This window comes from Staurois parvus, unplaced genomic scaffold, assembly GCF_062004578.1.
Source record: "Staurois parvus isolate SC_StPar_1 unplaced genomic scaffold, SC_StPar_1.0 ptg000697l, whole genome shotgun sequence".
Taxonomy (NCBI): domain Eukaryota; kingdom Metazoa; phylum Chordata; class Amphibia; order Anura; family Ranidae; genus Staurois; species Staurois parvus.
Genome location: NW_028318493.1, coordinates 2,159,612 through 2,177,808, shown reverse-complemented (window position 1 = coordinate 2,177,808; position 18,197 = coordinate 2,159,612). Strand labels below are relative to the sequence as shown.

At 42.9% G+C, this 18,197-nt stretch overlaps 1 protein-coding gene across 12 annotated transcripts in view; it reads right to left on the bottom strand.

The window, feature by feature from the left end:
- The window catches only part of ABLIM1 (actin binding LIM protein 1), a 419,225-nt gene that overhangs the window by 13,820 nt on the left and 387,208 nt on the right, over window positions 1-18,197 (bottom strand). For 8 of the 12 annotated variants that reach the window (XM_089653044.1, XM_089653045.1, XM_089653043.1 and 5 more), the window contains 5 exons: window positions 16,566-16,712; window positions 12,306-12,394; window positions 10,363-10,459; window positions 8,650-8,714; window positions 766-879 (listed from right to left, as the gene is read on the bottom strand). In XM_089653044.1, the coding sequence (XP_089509170.1) occupies window positions 781-879; window positions 8,650-8,714; window positions 10,363-10,459; window positions 12,306-12,394; window positions 16,566-16,712 (497 nt within the window). In that variant the 3' untranslated portion in view covers window positions 766-780. Of the gene's footprint in view, window positions 1-690; window positions 699-765; window positions 880-8,649; window positions 8,715-10,362; window positions 10,460-12,305; window positions 12,395-16,565; window positions 16,713-18,197 lie in introns of those variants that run through there. The other 4 variants (XM_089653039.1, XM_089653041.1, XM_089653050.1 and 1 more) reach the window with 3 other exon arrangements.

The window sequence follows — 18,197 nt, the reverse complement described above, 5'->3', positions numbered from 1 at the left end:
TGTATCATTAGCTGCATTGCAAAGTCCTGGCACAGAGTAATGCCCAGGGCTCCTGACTTCATGTAAGCTGTCTGCTGTAGAAATGGATATTTCAATTGAAACCATTAGGTTTTTACTGCTGATTACTCAGCAATAAAACACATGGATGCAATAAAAAAACATGCAGAAGTGAATTCTGCATTATCGCCATTATCTAGTTCTGTAATTTTGTCATATGTGTGACAGATTAAGAAATAAAACTTACTATACTGTAAGACTGAAAACAGTGAATATGCACTAACACAAAATGTAAAAGGTTTGTGAGGACAAATACTGATGTAATTCATTTCTATGCATTTCAGATGCAGTATGCATGAAAGTCCCTGGTGAGTCAAACATAAAAATATGATGAACAATAAAAATATATAAACACACACACACACACACATATATATAAATATCTACATATATATATACATATACATGAAGTATTTAATTAAAGCTGTGACATTTTTTAACACAAAGACAGATGGGGACAGACAGATCATTTTTGGGGACAGACAGACATAGATCATTCCTACCCTACAACAGTACATTCACCCGTGTAAATCTCATACACACCACGGGAGGGCAGACTTGAGCGGAGGTTAGATATATATCACCACACTGCCCCCTATCAGTAAAACATCTTAGGGGCGAGGTGACACCTACCTGAAAATCTGTAGGGGGGAAACAGAAAAGATAGTCATTAGTTCTCACTGTGGATCTCATTATTTTGTAACACTATACACTCATTTGTTATTATATATATATATATTTATATATATAGTGCTGCTTACCTCGAACCCCACCGCTTATGTCCCCATAACTGTCATACTGCACAAAATCCGTGGACACCGGCTGCAGCAAAAGAGGGAAAAGTCACTGATATTGTACAGACAGGAAGTTCGCTGAAAATGTTCATTTTTTTTATTTTAATGTAAGTATACTATCAGTGTTAAACATAAGGTGTATCTAAAGGCAAGTTTTGTATTGTTTTGGGTGGAGTGGGACAACGGTTACCTGGAAGCTGCAACCACTGTGGGTTTTATTGGCCAGTTATGTAGGACACAGGAAGGTACCACCAACAATGGGCATATACTTTACTAGATTATCAGCAGAATAGGAAACCCGAGTATTTTGGGGGTTCAGACATCCCCCTCCTCAGGGCTACAAGTGACAATATAATACATGTCCTGTTATAAAGCAGAGAGCTCCAAACTTTTCAGCAAATATTTACGAGCCAAAAAGAAAATGAATTTTTTTTTTCATAAATGAAGGAATCAAATTTAAATTAATGACTAAGTTGAATGCGGAGTTTTTTTTTTCCCTATCAGAGCCCCAATCAGCATTACTACTTATATCAGGGTCCCCCTCAGTGCCCTTTTACATTAGAGTCCCCATCAGAGTTCTCATCAGAGTCCCCTTACATCAGTCCCCATCAGAGTTCTTCCTTACATCAGTGTCCCAACCAGAGACCCCTTGCATCAGAGTCCCATCAGATTCCCTCCTTACAACAGATTCCCCATCAGAGTCCTCATCAGAGCTCCCTTACATCAGTCCCCATCAGAGTTATTCCTTACATCAGAGCCTCCTTACATCAGCTTCCCCATCAGAGTTTATCCTTACATCAGGGTCCCCATCAGATTCCCTCCTTACATCAGAGTTCCCATCAGAGCCCCCTAAAATCAGAGTCTCCCTACATCAGGGCCCCCCCTTACATCAGGGTCCCCATCAGATTCCCTCCTTACATCAGAGTTCCTATCAGAGCCCCTCTACATCAGGGCTACCCTTACATCGGGGTCCCCATCAGAGTTCCTCCTTACATCAGGGTCCCCATCAGATTCCCTCCTTACATCAGAGTTCCCATCAGAGCCCCCTTATATCAGAGTTTCCTTACATCAGGGCCACCCTTACACCAGGGTCCCCATCAGAGTTCCTCCTTACATCAGGGTCCCCATCAGATTCTCCCCTTACACCAGGGTCCCCATCAGATTCCCTACTAGCATCAGAGTACCCATCATAGTCCTCTGTTACATCTGAGATTCCATTATATTCTCTACTTACATCAGAGTCCCCATCATAGTCCCTCCTTACATCAGAGTCCCCATCAGATTTCCTCTTTACATCAGAGTCCCCATAAGATTTTCTCCTTACATCAGGGTCTCCATCAGATGCTCTCCTTACATCAGAGTCCCCATCAGATGCCCTCCTTACATCGAAGTCCCTATCGAAGCCTTCCTACATCAGGGTCCCAATCAGAGCCCCCCTACATCAGGGTCCCAATCAAAGTCCCCTTACATCAGGGTCCCCCTCTTACATTACAGGGTCGCATAAAAACTTGCAGCAGGCCGCATTTGACCCCTGGGTCGCAGTTTGGAGACCCCTGTTATAAAGTATCTACTCGTATTATTTACATTATCTCCTAATAACATGAAATGTAATATTTTTTATGAATCTTTATATTTTCTAACATGTGCCCTGATGAGGTGAGGGTGTCTGAACCCCTGAAATGTGTTGACTTTCTAATTCTTCAAATTTTCTAATAAAATGTTATTTTGGACTCTTTGATCATTGGAGGACCATTATTGGCTGCTGCCTACATAGTTGGACTTTATTGAAAAAAAATTAAAATAGTTTGGACTTAAGATATACTTTAACCATCTCACTGCCACTGACCTATGTAGTACATCTCACTGCCACTGACGTATGTAGTACATCTCACTGCCACTGACGTATGTAGCACATCTTACTGCCACTGACGTATGTAGTACATCTTACTGCCACTGACCTATGTAGTACATCTTACTGCCACTGACGTTTGTAGTACATCTTACTGCTACTGACGTATGTAGTACATCTCACTGCCACTGACGTATGTAGTACATCTTACTGCCACTGACGTATGTAGTACATCTCACTGCCACTGACGTATGTAGTACATCTCACTGCCACTGACGTATGTAGTACATCTCACTGCCACTGACGTATGTAGTACATCTCACTGCCACTGACGTATGTAGTACATCTTACTGCCACTGACCTATGTAGTACATCTCACTGCCACTGACGTATGTAGTACATCTCACTGCCACTGACGTATGTAGTACATCTTAATGCCACTGACGTATGTAGTACATCTTACTGCCATTGACGTATGTAGTACATCTCACTGCCACTGACCTATGTAGTACATCTCACTGCCACTGACGTATGTAGTACATCTCACTGCCACTGACCTATGTAGTACATCTCACTGCCACTGACCTATGTAGTACATCTTACTGCCACTGACCTATGTAGTACATCTCACTGCCACTGACCTATGTAGTACATCTTACTGCCACTGACCTATGTAGTACATCTCACTGCCACTGACGTATGTAGTACATCTCACTGCCACTGACATATGTAGTACATCTCACTGCCACTGACGTATGTAGTACATCTTACTGCCACTGACGTATGTATTACATCTTACTGCCACTGACGTATGTAGTACATCTTAGTGCCACTGACCTATGTAGTACATCTTACTGCCACTGACGTTTGTAGTACATCTTACTGCCACTGACGTATGTAGTACATCTTACTGCCACTGACGTATGTAGTACATCTTCCTGCCACTGACGTATGTAGTACATCTTACTGCCACTGACCTATGTAGTACATCTTACTGCCACTGACCTATGTAGTACATCTTACTGCCACTGACGTATGTAGTACATCTTACTGCCACTGACCTATGTAGTACATCTTACTGCCACTGACGTATGTAGTACATCTTACTGCCACTGACGTATGTAGTATATCTTACTGCCACTGACGTATGTAGTACATCTTACTGCCACTGACGTATGTAGTACATCTTACTGCCACTGACGTATGTAGTACATCTTACTGCCACTGACGTATGTAGTACATCTTACTGCCACTGACGTATGTAGTACATCTTACTGCCACTGACGTATGTAATACATCTTACTGCCACTGACGTATGTAGTACATCTTACTGCCACTGACGTATGTAATACATCTTACTGCCACTGACGTATGTAGTACATCTTACTGCCACTGACGTATGTAGTACATCTTACTGCCACTGACGTATGTAATACATCTTACTGCCACTGACCTATGTAGTACATCTTAGTGCCACTGACCTATGTAGTACATCTTACTGCCACTGACGTATGTAGTACATCTTACTGCCACTGACATATGTAATACATCTTACTGCCACTGACGTATGTAATACATCTTACTGCCACTGACTTATGTAGTACATCTTACTGCCACTGACGTATGTAGTACATCTTACTGCCACTGACGTATGTAGTATATCTTACTGCCACTGACATATGTAATACATCTTACTGCCACTGACTTATGTAGAATAGTGTGTGTAAATCTGAAAAGGTGACTTTTGGCTGTCAGATGGACACACTCAGGCGGCTGTGCAGGCATGCTAAAGTGCCTTCATACCCATGGATGAGTGGCTCCTAACATCCTCAACATACTTTAAGCACACTGTAAGATGCCATAAACCGTACTGCAGTTTGATGAACCAGGTCCAAAGTTTGGGATCCCATATTGAGATCTATATATCAAAGCTGAACTCTGGCCTTTTTTGGTTTCTGTAACGTCATGTCTACCCTAACCATGGAAAAATCAGTGGTTTATGGCGGCAGTGAAGAAAAGGGTCACATGGAACGCTGACCTGGAGCACGCTGTGAGCTGACATTTCACAGGAAGCTCTGGCTGTCCTCATAGGAAAGTTACAGCTTGTTAGTATAAATATTACATGAAAGTCAATGCAGATCCCATGCCTGCCTAATCACTGCTAATTAGCTACATTGTATCGATATACAAACACTGAGAAATGTCGTCCTCTGCCTCCTGTATAATGATCCCAGTCATTTAACCCCTTCCCGATGGCTCTTTAAATGAATTTTAATGCCCAGGAGGTGGATCAGCTTCTGTATCTTTTGTGCTATAATTGGCTCTCATAGCAGTCACATGATCGGGAGCTTGTCCCATTGGCTCCCGATGAGAAGCATTTAGCCTGTCTGCAGTTTACATTACAGTCAGCATATAGTCAGGGCTGCTGTTAGAAACCACAGGGCCCCATACAGCTGACCTGACAGGGCCCCCTCCAAAAAACATACAAACAAAAAAACAGAGTTTACGATTCTTCAGTGATGAATGAATACAGTGAGTGACCGGTACCAATCACTCATTGTGTTCATTCGGGAAAGAAAGGGGCTGGTTAATGTGACATATTTACCGGACACATCACCCATTTTGAAGGATCCTATTGTATGCTTGCAGCTGCTGGTGGGAAGCAGAGGAGGGAAGCTGGCAGCACAAAGGGGGTGGGAGCACAAAGGGGGGACTGGGCAGCAGAGGGAAATGTATGGTGCACAGGGAGGATGATGGGTGCAGGGGGGGGGGAGCAATTACTGGAACCGATCCCCTGTATAACTATCTTTGCGGCAGCTGGGAGGGAGAGGAGAACTAACCAACTTTCAGCTGCTACAGGAAGAGCCATACAGGGGATCAGTTCCAGTAATTCGTGCTGATGACCCTCCCTGTCCACATCCAATTATCCCAGCTGCCTGGGCCCCATACAGGAGGACTGGTGGTACCCCCTTATCCACGGCCCTGCATATAGTATATCGACCATGCTTGAGAATAAGGAAGATGTCAGATATCCCTCTGTGTGTGCATTCTGTTTTTCACAATTGGCCTGCAGAGATCACATGGGATGGGGTCAACTAGTATGTAGTTACTTCCAGAAGCTGTTTATCCCAATTATATGGGTATTCCGTAATGCGCAGTACAGAAATCATTATTTATGGCTCCTGGAACTGCAGCCATTAAGGTCTCATGCACACAGGACATTTTATTTCCTCTTCTGGACACCTATGTTCCAGGGGAGAAAAATGCAACTTAAAAACACGCCTAAAGACGCATTTAGGAATGTTTAGACACATTTAAGCACATCAAGCATTTTGGCATTTATGCTGTTACACAGTTAATATTTATGTTAATGTACATGAGAATTCATATAGTTTATTCTTTCTACCATTTCCTATGGACATTTCTATAGTTAGTTATATGCTGCCATCCAGTGGCCTTATTTGGTAATGCACTTGTTTTTCATGTTGCCTCCCTGAGATCTATGACACAGTTCCTTTGTATATGAAGCTCCTCCCTTCTTCTTGAGTACAGCACTTCCTGTGTCATGGAGGCAGCTAACAGTCCACATGTAACAGGGACACATGTATTCTGCATAGTACGCTACAGAAAGTATCATCTTTTGACCGCATAATACTGGAAACCATTCATTCTGCTGTATCCTGTTGTCACATGTACAGAATAAAGCAACTTCTGGATGAACACAGTATTGGTGAGTTCAGCTATCTGATAAGGATTGCCCACAGTGATTATATCTGCTTATACAGGCTAGGCATAGAGGTCTCACAAGGGATAAATCGCTATCACAACAATCTGAGTCAGAATAGCATTTATGCATTTCATTGCTCAGAATATTTATTTATTCTGGTCATTTGTCAAGAACACTCAAGTGCTACATGTGCCTTGCGTTTAAGCGTGTTTTTGGCGCTCTTCAGCTTCTCTCCAGAATGCGCTGATGGTGTTTTTTTATTTTTTCTGCCTCTAAATGCTCCTCTTCTAATGTGCCTGTAAACACCTACATGTGCAGTGACACATAGGCTAACAGAGAGGGCCATTTAGAGGCAAAATAAAGGCCAAATGCCTATAAAAGCAGCATCCTGGCTGCATGATGAGGCCTTAAACAGGGAACAGAAGCTCATGCCTCCCTGGTTGTCCTCCAACTGCAGAACGGCAGAATATAAACAATACAATAAATTCACTGGTTTGGATCTGTGATTATCAACCTCAAAGCACAGGGAAAGAGAAGGCAAGGCTAAATGGTTATATTTCCAAGCTTGCCTGGTATCCTTAGCTATAATACCGGGAGGGAAACGTTAAATACCATTATGTATGTAATATTTATAATTTGATGAGGTAAAGTGCCAGCTTCTCAAAAACAGGGCATTGTTAAAGTGTTACTAAACCCACAACAGTACAATCAGTCTGTATATGCAGTAAAGCATGCTTGTTATACTCACTGTGGAACCTAACGGGTTAATCCTCCACATTGTGTAAAAAGGCTGTTTGATCCCGTCTTCTCTGATCCTCCCCTTCTTCTACTGACCCCAATCCATCTGCTAATAGTACAGAGCTCTAGGAGTCTTTCTGCACATGCTCAGTTTGGTGTGCATTGCTAGAGAGTTTTTTTTTTTTTTTTTACTTTGGGAGGGTGCATGTGATCAGCACAGGGCCAATCAGCACTGTCAAAACAAAGGGTCAAAGGTTGTGCAGCCTCAGAGGACAGTCAGAGCAGAATGAAAACTCCTACAAGCTTAAACCAGTGCTCAGCCAGACACTCATATAAGTCACAAGACAGCTATATAATGCTGATGAGATAAGGTATTTAGCAGTTTATATTAACTAAAATAATTGCATTTCCATGTTGTGTGTACTGTGGGAGGCCAGATATAGTTAATGCAGGGTCCAGGGAGACCAGATATAGTGAATGCAGGGTCCGGGGAGACCAGATATAGTGAATGCAGGGTCCTGGGAGACCAGATATTGTGAATGCAGGGTCCGGGGAGACCAGATACAGTGAATGCAGGGTCCTGGGAGACCAGATATAGTGAATGCGGGGTCCAGGGAGACCAGATGTAGTGAATGCAGAGTCCGGGGAGACCAGATATAGTGAATGCGGGTTCCGGGGAGACCAGATATAGTGAATGCGGGTTCCGGGGAGACCAGATATAGTGAATGCGGGTTCCGGGGAGACCAGATATAGTGAATGCGGGTTCCGGGGAGACCAGATATAGTGAATGCGGGTTCCGGGGAGACCAGATATAGTGAATGCAGGGTCCGGGGAGACCAGATATAGTGAATGCAGGGTCCGGGGAGACCGGATATAGTGAATGCAGGGTCCGGGGAGACCGGATATAGTGAATGCAGGGTCCGGGGAGACCGGATATAGTGAATGCAGGGTCCGGGGAGACCGGATATAGTGAATGCAGGGTCTGGGGAGACCGGATATAGTGAATGCAGGGTCTGGGGAGACCGGATATAGTGAATGCAGGGTCTGGGGAGACCGGATATAGTGAATGCAGGGTCCGGGGAGACCGGATATAGTGAATGCAGGGTCCTGGGAGACCGGATATAGTGAATGCAGGGTCCGGGGAGACCGGATATAGTAAATGCAGGGTCCGGGGATACTGGATATAGTAAATGCTGGGTCCGGGGAGACCAGATATAGTGAATGCAGGGTCCGGGGAGACTGGATATAGTGAATGCAGGGTCCGGGGAGACTGGATATAATGAATGCAGGGTTCGGGGAGACCAGATCTAGTGAATGCTGGGTCCGGGGAGACCAGATATAGTGAATGCAGGGTCCGGGGAGAGCAGATATAGTGAATGCAGGGTCCGGGGAGACCAGATACAGTGAATGCAGGGTCCTGGGTTAAGTAACACTTTAAGTAAACTATTACGAACCAGCAAACTATTCACATTGATTCTTCTTACCCGGTGGAGGCCATTTCGACCGTAACCCGGAAGAGAGGACGTCTTGGACACATCGGAGTGGAGAGCTACGGTGAGAATCATTAATCCTAAATATTTGTGAGTCATCTTTTTGTGCAGAAAAAAAAATAATTTTGCATACAAAAAAAGTTATGTGCAAAATGACTTTTCAATAAAATTAACAAAAGTATTAACATTTTTTTTAATAAATAAAAAAAGAGTTTTTGTAGAATATTGTGGGGAGAGTAGAGCTACAATGTCTCATAATCCCTCAGTATAAATTCCATGTTTACATCACATCAGTCTAAGTATATCTAGTAGTAGTTTATCACATTCATCTGGACGTTTTCTGTAAAGTTGAAGACATTCTGAAGTTTACCCAAGACATTTCTTCAGTTCTAATGAATGTCAGGATCATACCCCAACATTTATATCCACACAGATAGCACAGACATCTTGATCCAATCACCACGGAATGTATAGATGTTGATTGTTCAAGAACGGGATGGACAATCCACATCCAAAAGAACCTTTCCTGTTCTTGGACACTGTTGATCTATGTTGAAGATGTTTTGTAGCTTCTCTAAATCTATTGAGGGCCAAGAAGGTACCCCAGAATTTATATCCACACAGGTAACACTGACACGTTAATCCAATCACCATGGAATGTGTAGATGTTGATTGTCCAAGAACAGGTTGGACAAGCATCTACCAGAACCCTTCCTGTTCCTGGACAATGTTGATTGATATTGCAGATGTTTTGTAGCTTCTCTTAGCCACATCTTCAGTTCTAATGGAGGTCCAGAAGCTACCCCAACATTTTTATCCCCACAGGTAGCACTGACACGTTCATCCAATCACCAAGGGATGTGTCAAGGCAGATGTTGATGGTCCAAGACAGGATGGGAGGCGTGAAAGATGTGGACCCCCCCCCCCCGTTCTAGTTACATCATCCCATCCTTAAGCACCAGGGGCAGACTGACCATTCAGGTACTCGGGCACTGCCCGAGGGCCGTGAGTCAGTAGGGGGCCCCATGAGATGTCCCTGGTACCTTTCATAGGCTTTTTTGGGTGTGGTTTGAGTATGGGCAAGGACACAGGGGCCCCATGGTCCCCTATTACCCGGCCGCCCCATGAGTTGTCAGTGCACCTCTGGTACACACTACTAGTTTTTCTTTTCGTATGACCCAGGCTGAACGATAAACACCACAAAGAACTGACAGCTCAGAAGGAGCTGCTGTACTAACTATCCGATGTTAGTACAGCGATCTCCCCTGCTGTGCTTTTGTGTTCTACCCGCCATTCGGGAGTCGATCAGCAAACCTTTTTTGGCCGGCTTCTGTCAGACTGGTTACCATACACACGGGCCAAATGTCGGCCAGTTTCTATTGAACTGGCCAATGCCGTCCAACATCCGGCCCATGTATACTAGGCTTTATTATCAGGATATCTGCAAATATGTTAATCCTTCCAGTCACATGGCTGTAGGTGAGAATTTTTGTCAAAATGCCAAGGTAGAGACATTAATACCAGGGTACAATCCTGACACTCATTAGAATGTGGCTTGGATAACCTATGAAAGTCTTCAGTATTACAAAACAGTTGAATAAGATTCATTATTTTTAATTCTACATTGACCTGGATAACTGAGAACTCTCACAGACAATATAAATACAGAATTGAAATCAAAGCGCAGAAAATTGAACCTCGACTTACAAGACAGGACTGAGGGGTCGTATCGGCCGGCAGAATGCGGTCTCTCTCGGCTCTCCTTCTCCTCCTTGAGTATCAGCTGACCCAGACCTGAATTCAGCTAAAGACAGAACCACATCACACATGAGTTATGAACAGTTATTAATAGTTGATAATATTCTAGAATCATAGAAGACATAACTGCTGATCTGCTACTGTATAATAAGGCATGTCAGATGTTTTTGTAGCAGTGATTAATTTCTGCTACAAATCACAAAGCATTACCAGTGATTTATTGCTAGCAAATCAGTCGCTGGCTATCTGTTGCTGCTATGAGTTAAACTAGTGCTGCAGCATTGGGTTGCTCTGCTTCAAATTACTTTCCTTTAAAGCAGTGGTCTCCAAACTGTGGCCCTGGGGCCAGATGTGGACCTTTGCTTGCCTTTATCTGGCCCTTGAGGCATTATCCCTGCCACTGACACCAACAATGGGGCATTATTCCTGCCACTGACACCAATGGGGCATAATTCCGGCCACTGACACCAATGGGGCATAATTCCCGCCACTGACACCAATGGGGCATAATTCCCGCCACTGACACCAACAATGGGGCACTATTCTTCCCACTGTCACAAACTATTTATCCCCCTACTACCAAAGATTGGTCATTGTTTACTCCCACTGGGCACAGTCTGCCCCCCCCCCCCCCCAAAGTCTGAAGGACAGCAAACTGGCCCTTATTTTAGAGAGTTTGGAGACCCCTGCTTTAAGGGATAAGTTCAATTTTGTGAACGTTACATCCATATTTAGGGTGTAACATGTTAAGCATGCATCCCCGATCATCTTCCCGCACTCACTGTTACTATTCAAAAAGAACCTGGCTGTGCGGAGCTCCACCCACATGGCTGCGTCATTCATTCACAGAGTTCTGAGAGTGAATGAACTACAGGCGCCGTCATTCATTGCGGCTGACGACTTGTAGTTTTCAATGAACTGTGAGGGTGCTGGTGTGCACTCTCGTAGTCCATTGATCTTCCTGTCACTCAGTAACTGCCTGCCCTTATCAAAATAAAAGTTAGCAGCTACAAACACTGTAGCTGCTAACTTTTAAAATACAGACACTTACCTGTCCCTCGGTCCAGCGGTGTCCTCACCACCACTGGTTTCTCTCCCTGGCACCGGCATCTTCAGTGTGGGCATCCGGCTATGACAGCTTGCGGCTTCACAGCCGGGTGCCCACTGCGCATGTAGCGCTGCGCTTTGTGAATGGCCCCATAGTCTTCTGGGACCTGTCACATGTCCCAGAAGACTACAGGGAGGGACGGGGGGAGGACAACTTCTGCTTCCGATTGCCTAGGCGATTGCAGCAGAAGTGGGAGCGGGTACCTGTCAAATTCGGGTACCCGCTCCCCAAAGGTGCCAATCCTTAATGGGGAGCGGGGGACAAAGGCTTAAAGAGGAACTTATCCTTTTGGGTGGAGCTTTGTTTTATAGTCTAGCAGCAAGGGGTTAAATTTAAATATCAGTAATATTTTGCTCTTCGGTGCCTTTAAAGGTTAACTCTGGTAATATCAGACTTTAGATGTGGTGACTGCATTAGTTTTCTTTTTTTTCAGGATTTTTTTCTTTTATTTCCATCCTGCAAGTAACACGCTTCCTGTCCAAGGGTGACAATGTTCACTCCCTGTATTGTCTATGAGACACCTCCATTGTCATCCTACAGCAGGACAACAGAACAACACCCCTCTTCATCTGCAAAACACAGAAAGGGGGGATGTTTGTGGTCTATAGAGAAAGCTGGGAACTGATAAAGAGTGCAGCACAGGAAGTTATAGGCTCACACAATTTCTGGCAGGATCAACACATCATTTTTACACATATAGATTATTTCATTTTCTATACTAGCTGTAGTTATTTATTTGTAAAAGAGATTTAAAAGAGCAATGGGTTTACATCGGCTCTCTCACCTTCATTAACTGCTCCTCCTGCAGCTGGCGACGTTTTAATAGTTCCTCGTCCTCTTCATCTCGGCCGTTCGACCGCCTCCTGGGGTCACCTAATCCCCGAAAATAATATGACAATAAACTCTCTAATATGGTTACCATGCAGTGATCCCACAGTGGTCCAGCCTGTTCACTGACTAGGAAGCAGCATTAGCAGATCACATATAGTCTCCACTGGGCTACTGTCCCCATCTTTCAGTTTAAATCGGCTTAACACAAATCAGGTGCATAAAAAAAAAAAAAGGAGTACAATGTCTTACAGTCTGTTTTCTTTAGAAAGCAGCCACAGCTTGGGATGAAAAGCCTGTCTCCTGTCAGCATGCTGCAGAGAAGGACCCTTGCTCTCTGGGTAGAAGCAGTGGTCTATCAGCAGGGGTCTAACAAGCTCCCGGCTGGGTCAGAGATACAACTCCACAATCTGCAATACTCATACTCCCTGCAGCCTGGAGATCTCTAGCTCTGCATATTGGACCTCTGCAAAGAGACCACAGCAAGATCCTTCTTTGCAGTATGCTGGCAGGGGACAGGCTCTCCAAATCAGGCTGTGGCTACTTTTTAAAAACAACTGTAAAACTTGCACGCCTTAAATTTTAATGCATCCAGAACATATTTAGCTGATTTAAAAAGAAAGTTTAGTTACATACAGAGTGCCTTCTGTATCAACTCACAGGCTGGGAGCTGGGACATGACAGGCCCACTTGAAATGTTGCCTAATTATGAAGATTTATTAAACTTCAGGCTGCACAATACAGAAGGCTGATTGTTCTGGGATAGCCGAGTGTCACTGTATCAGGGGATATGCTGCAGATGGTAAATCCGGATACCATGTGACATACATCTGGGCCCCCAGAGGCTGAAAACACAACTTGCATGATACTAAATGAAGCGCTTTCTATATCAATGTGAATATTGTGTCTGGAAAGCTAAATATAGATACAGTATATAGTCACATGGAGTGAGACCCCCCAATATGGTAACAGACAGCTGTGGATAAGGACTCGGGGAATTGCATATACAGCCTGTAGTGTGTGTTGTATTGCCAGTCATTTAGAATGGCACCCAACATAGAACTACAGTAGCGGGCATTGATCTGATGCTGCAACGCACCACAACACACACGCCATGCATTGTGGTGAGCTGTGTTCCAAAAAAAATGGGCATGAAATATCAAAAAGTATTTATATATATATATATATATATATATATATATATATATATATATCAATCACACACATGCTCCTCTATATCCTCTATATATAACAGTTTTTTACAGTTCACTGGGAATCATACAATTGATCCCGATTCATGATTGGCTGGGTTCCTGAACTGTACAATTCTTGGCAGATCGAAGCAATCCACTGAAAATATTAGGGTGACTGAAACATTTGTAAATTACAGTTCTCCCAAATTAGATTGTAATGAGTACACAACTGTGCAGACATCAGTTTTCAGTAATATTTTTGTTCTGTTTTAAGGGCCAGTTCACATCACATGCATTCCAGTGTGTTTTTTTTCAGCATCAAAAACGCATGAAAAGAAGGTTATATTGATTCCAATGACATGGTTCACCCCAGTGCGGTCAGTTCCAGGACATTCCAGTTCCAAAAAAAAAAAAGAAAGAAGGACATGCTGCATTTTTCCTGCACTGGAACATGGTAAAACACATAAAAAATGCACTGGAATGAATCAAAAACGCATTAAACCACAGTACAGTGAGAAAAAAAATGAAAAAAGCATTTAGAATGCATCCCGAAATGCATCACAAAATGCAACAAAAGTGCACCAGTATGTATCAAAAATGCGTAAAAAAATGTGCATGCAGAAACGCATCCGGAACGGATCTAGAGTGCATTTTTGTGGTCTGAACAGGCCCTAGGAAAATGTCTGGTGACCAATCTTATATAACTACGGGGAGCTGTGTGGAGCCAAGAGTTTAGAGTTATTGTTAAGTAAGAGATGGGAACAAGAGATAACCTTGAAGACTTCTGTGTCCCTATATTGGGGACACAGTGGCTTGAAGGGGATGTATAACCCAAACCCATTTTTTTTAGTTTTGGATAAGATATGGAAGGGTTAAAACAACTGTCAAAGGTGGGATTTCACCTCACTTGTCTGTTGTTCTGGGTGGTCACCAGGACAGGAAATAAGGAAAGTCTATCCATAGTGGACAGAGCAAAAACTAGAGATTCTAGCCTTTTCCATCTAATCCAAAATTAAAAATATATTTGACTGGGGTTGGTCTTTACATATTACAGATAAATGCTGCCTTCAAGATAGACAGATCTACAGATCCTAAAAATCTACAATTAATTTAAGGGCAGAGGGAGCTAAAATGCTTGTGTTCCGAAATAAATGAGCTGTAGTTTCAGAAGAATTCTAATATTCTGGTAGATTTCAAGTGTTTTGAGTTTAAAATGATGAGATTCAAACAATGGCTGTAGAACTTCGGGATCTATAGATTCCGACAAATCACACTTTATGAAGCACAAAAAACAGAATGATGTGTGATTTGTGGAACACGGAAGGTGAGGAGAAGGTGGAAACATAAAGATCAATGTAGTCTGTAGAGGACATATTGCTTGTTTCATGAGCTGTACCACAGTCCACATACACAAGGGGATATTTCAGAAAAAGATGATACAAGACACAACACAATATGGCCAAATGTTTGTTGACACCTGACCAGTATACCTTTATATAAGCCAAAAAGTATGTGGACTACCCTCTAAATGATGGAGTTCAGGTGCTTCCAATAAAGGAGACTAGTAATACTATAGCATACAAAGACATGTTAGACAAGTGTGCTCTTCCATCTTTGTGGTAGCAGCTTGGTGAAGGCCCTTTTCTGTTTTAATATTACTGTGCCCCTGTTTTACAAAGCCAGTTCCATAAAGACATGGTTTGACCAGACTGGAGTGGAGAAACTGGAGTGGCAAAGCTCTGACCTCAACACTACTGAACACCTTTGGGATGAATTAAAATGGTGATTGTAAGACAACATCCAATATTAGTACCTGACTTTACGAATTGGCACGAATTCCCAGACACACTCCAAAATCTTGTGGACTGGAAGCTGTTTAAGCGTCAAACAGAGGAGCCAACTTCATATTACTGGCCAACAAGCTCATGTAGGTGTAGCGGTCAGGTGTCTACAAACCTTTAGCCATACAATATAAATATTGGCTTTCAGCAATAATCTGATCACTGTGGATCTGCAACTATCCATTAATTTTTCAAACTGCCAAATGTATACTTCTGGAACTATAAAGGGTCAGCCCGCCAAGATGATATTACAGTTGTGGAAGCATCTAATGGTTTCCCATATCTCAGAGGCTTCATCGGTGAAATCTATCTATGCATCTGTGTTTTCAGTTCCACTCAACTGCTACAAGAGACTTCTACTTTATTAGTTACTTTTTCACACTATATAGAGTACAGTTGGAGGAGTGAGACTCCCAGTAAACTTGAGCAGAACAAGAGATTTCAGGGTTGGAGTCTCCAAGATGCATCATAGGCAAAGCAATCCATTGGCTTCCATCAATGACTGATATAGGTAAAATCTGATTTTCCATACCATCATGTCTACATGGAGTATGTTAGTTTTGAAAAACATCCAACATTATGTATGTATGTGCCTTGTGGAGGAGATATCAGCTCAGAAAAAAACGTAATGTACTAGCTAGCAATCCCACAGCTCATATTTATCAACATCGAGGATGTAACTTAGCAATAGCAAACCAGGTAACTGCGATGGGGCCCAGATTTGTCTGCTTGTACAGTGAAATATGTAGGAAGCAATAGAATCTGCCAAGTATATTTTGATACAATTAATCCACATATACACAGTAGTTTGGAACTCTCTATACACTTTTTATGCAAGCAGTATTGGTAGAAGAATTGTCTTTGAGATAGAGATCAGGGAGGTAAGGGGGCCCCTAAGAGTCTTGCTGTGGGGTACCAATACACATAAATACAACTCTGATCAACATTAACAAATATTAAAGATTTTAGTGCTGTCAATTCCAGCTGATGAACACCATAAGGATAATATGACGCCAGAACAAACAGCCTCACCAAACTGGATCTTCAGGGAGGTTCAAAATTATGGTCAGCAAATTCCTGAAAACCTCTGCAGATGTGTTATCCATTTTGCCAATCCTCCTGGGCCTACCAGCAAAGTTTCATGGGAAGAGAGCCATGTCGTGAACAGTTCGGTCTGCCTACCTATGGCGGCGGGTGAGGGTGGGCCTGGCCAGTAGTCGGTCTCAATCTTTGGGACTTCATTGGGTGCTGGAGCGTGGGCAGCCGGAAACTTGGAGGATTTGATGATATCGTCGGAGCTGTTGGCGAAGGCTGCCATGGCAGCTGCATCTGGATGGGATCAGGGAGGAATTCGTATGGCTCAGTGGGGAGAATGTGCCAAGGCAGGAATGCCAACCTTTTGCATCATGTGACTAAGAGCCCCGTGCACCAGGATAGTGTGACCCTGCAAACCCCCCCAACCAGCTAACTACCACAATATTCTTGCTAGTTCAGTTCTGACAACTCATCCCCCAAGAAGCCACAATCCTAAAACCCACATCTGACCAGTTATCCTGTCAAAGACACCTCTTTCCATAGAATGGGCCTATTTGACAGAATTTGGCCTACTGTGCCTACTGGACATCTCTTCAGCATATGTCTGTCCTACACTGGTATACCATCTCCTTCTCCCTGATCCTGCAAGCTCTACCTGTCCAATCTGCCTCTGCCTGACATCACTTCATTTCGAAGGAGTGGAGAGATGAAGAGGAATTTGAATTCAAAACATCAGCCAAACAACTAGGTACACAACCAAACAATGCCATTATGCTCCCAGTGTCTGAAACATGTTAGACTGTGCATTGACTGACAGGGCAGAACCTGCCACTTACAATCTGATATTTGAGGTTTTAGAAAGATAATAAAATATAATTCAGGCAGTTATACCACCAATACAATATCTGTAAGTAACAGACTGGAAAAAAATCTTACCCCACCGCCCCCTCATCAACTACTCTAAAGTCTTTCAGTTCACATAGGATCTCAGCATGTTTCATGCACATAGTTTTAAACTTGAAAAAAATAAAATGTTGGCAAGGTTTTCCATGACCCTACTCCATGGACGGAGCCAACGCGTTAATTGGAGACATAGGCGATTGTGCAGAAAATGTGCGCATTCCTCGGCTGTGTGATCCTGGAACGCTGCAACCCCAGCAAATATTTGTCTCCAGCCCCAAAAGCTGCTTCTGATTTTCAGCAAAACCTTTTCCTTCCCTGCAATAAGCTTCAGCCAGAAGAGGCCAATAGATTTAATCCAAGATTTCCATTCAACAGCTTAGAAACTGCCTCTACTTTCTCAAGTTAATTATTTTCAGATTATGAATTTATAAAAGATTAATTCCAAAAATGGCAGCTCAGGGAAACAAACCCTGAAGGTTTTCACCAATTTAGGTGACATATACCCGTACAGTCTCTTAAAAGGAACTGCCGGGACAGGAATATGGGATCTGCCATTGCACTTATTGGAAGGTGCAAGTTTTATAGTTTGTCATTCTATTCTAGATATTACAGAATCAATGAGCTGGAAATAGTTTGCATTCGGAACAATTAAAATATGGATATAGGGGGGCTAGGGAATGTAAAGACACTAATATGCACAAAAAATGTTCAGCAAACATACTGTCACTAAATGGGACTAACTGACGCCTTTAAAATAAACTATCACAATCTCATTATTACCCCCAAAAAAATATATTTGTTGGAACAATTGTGATTCTTTTTTTCACCTAAAGTTTGCAAATTGAGTGAATAAAATATATTTTAATTAAAAAAAAT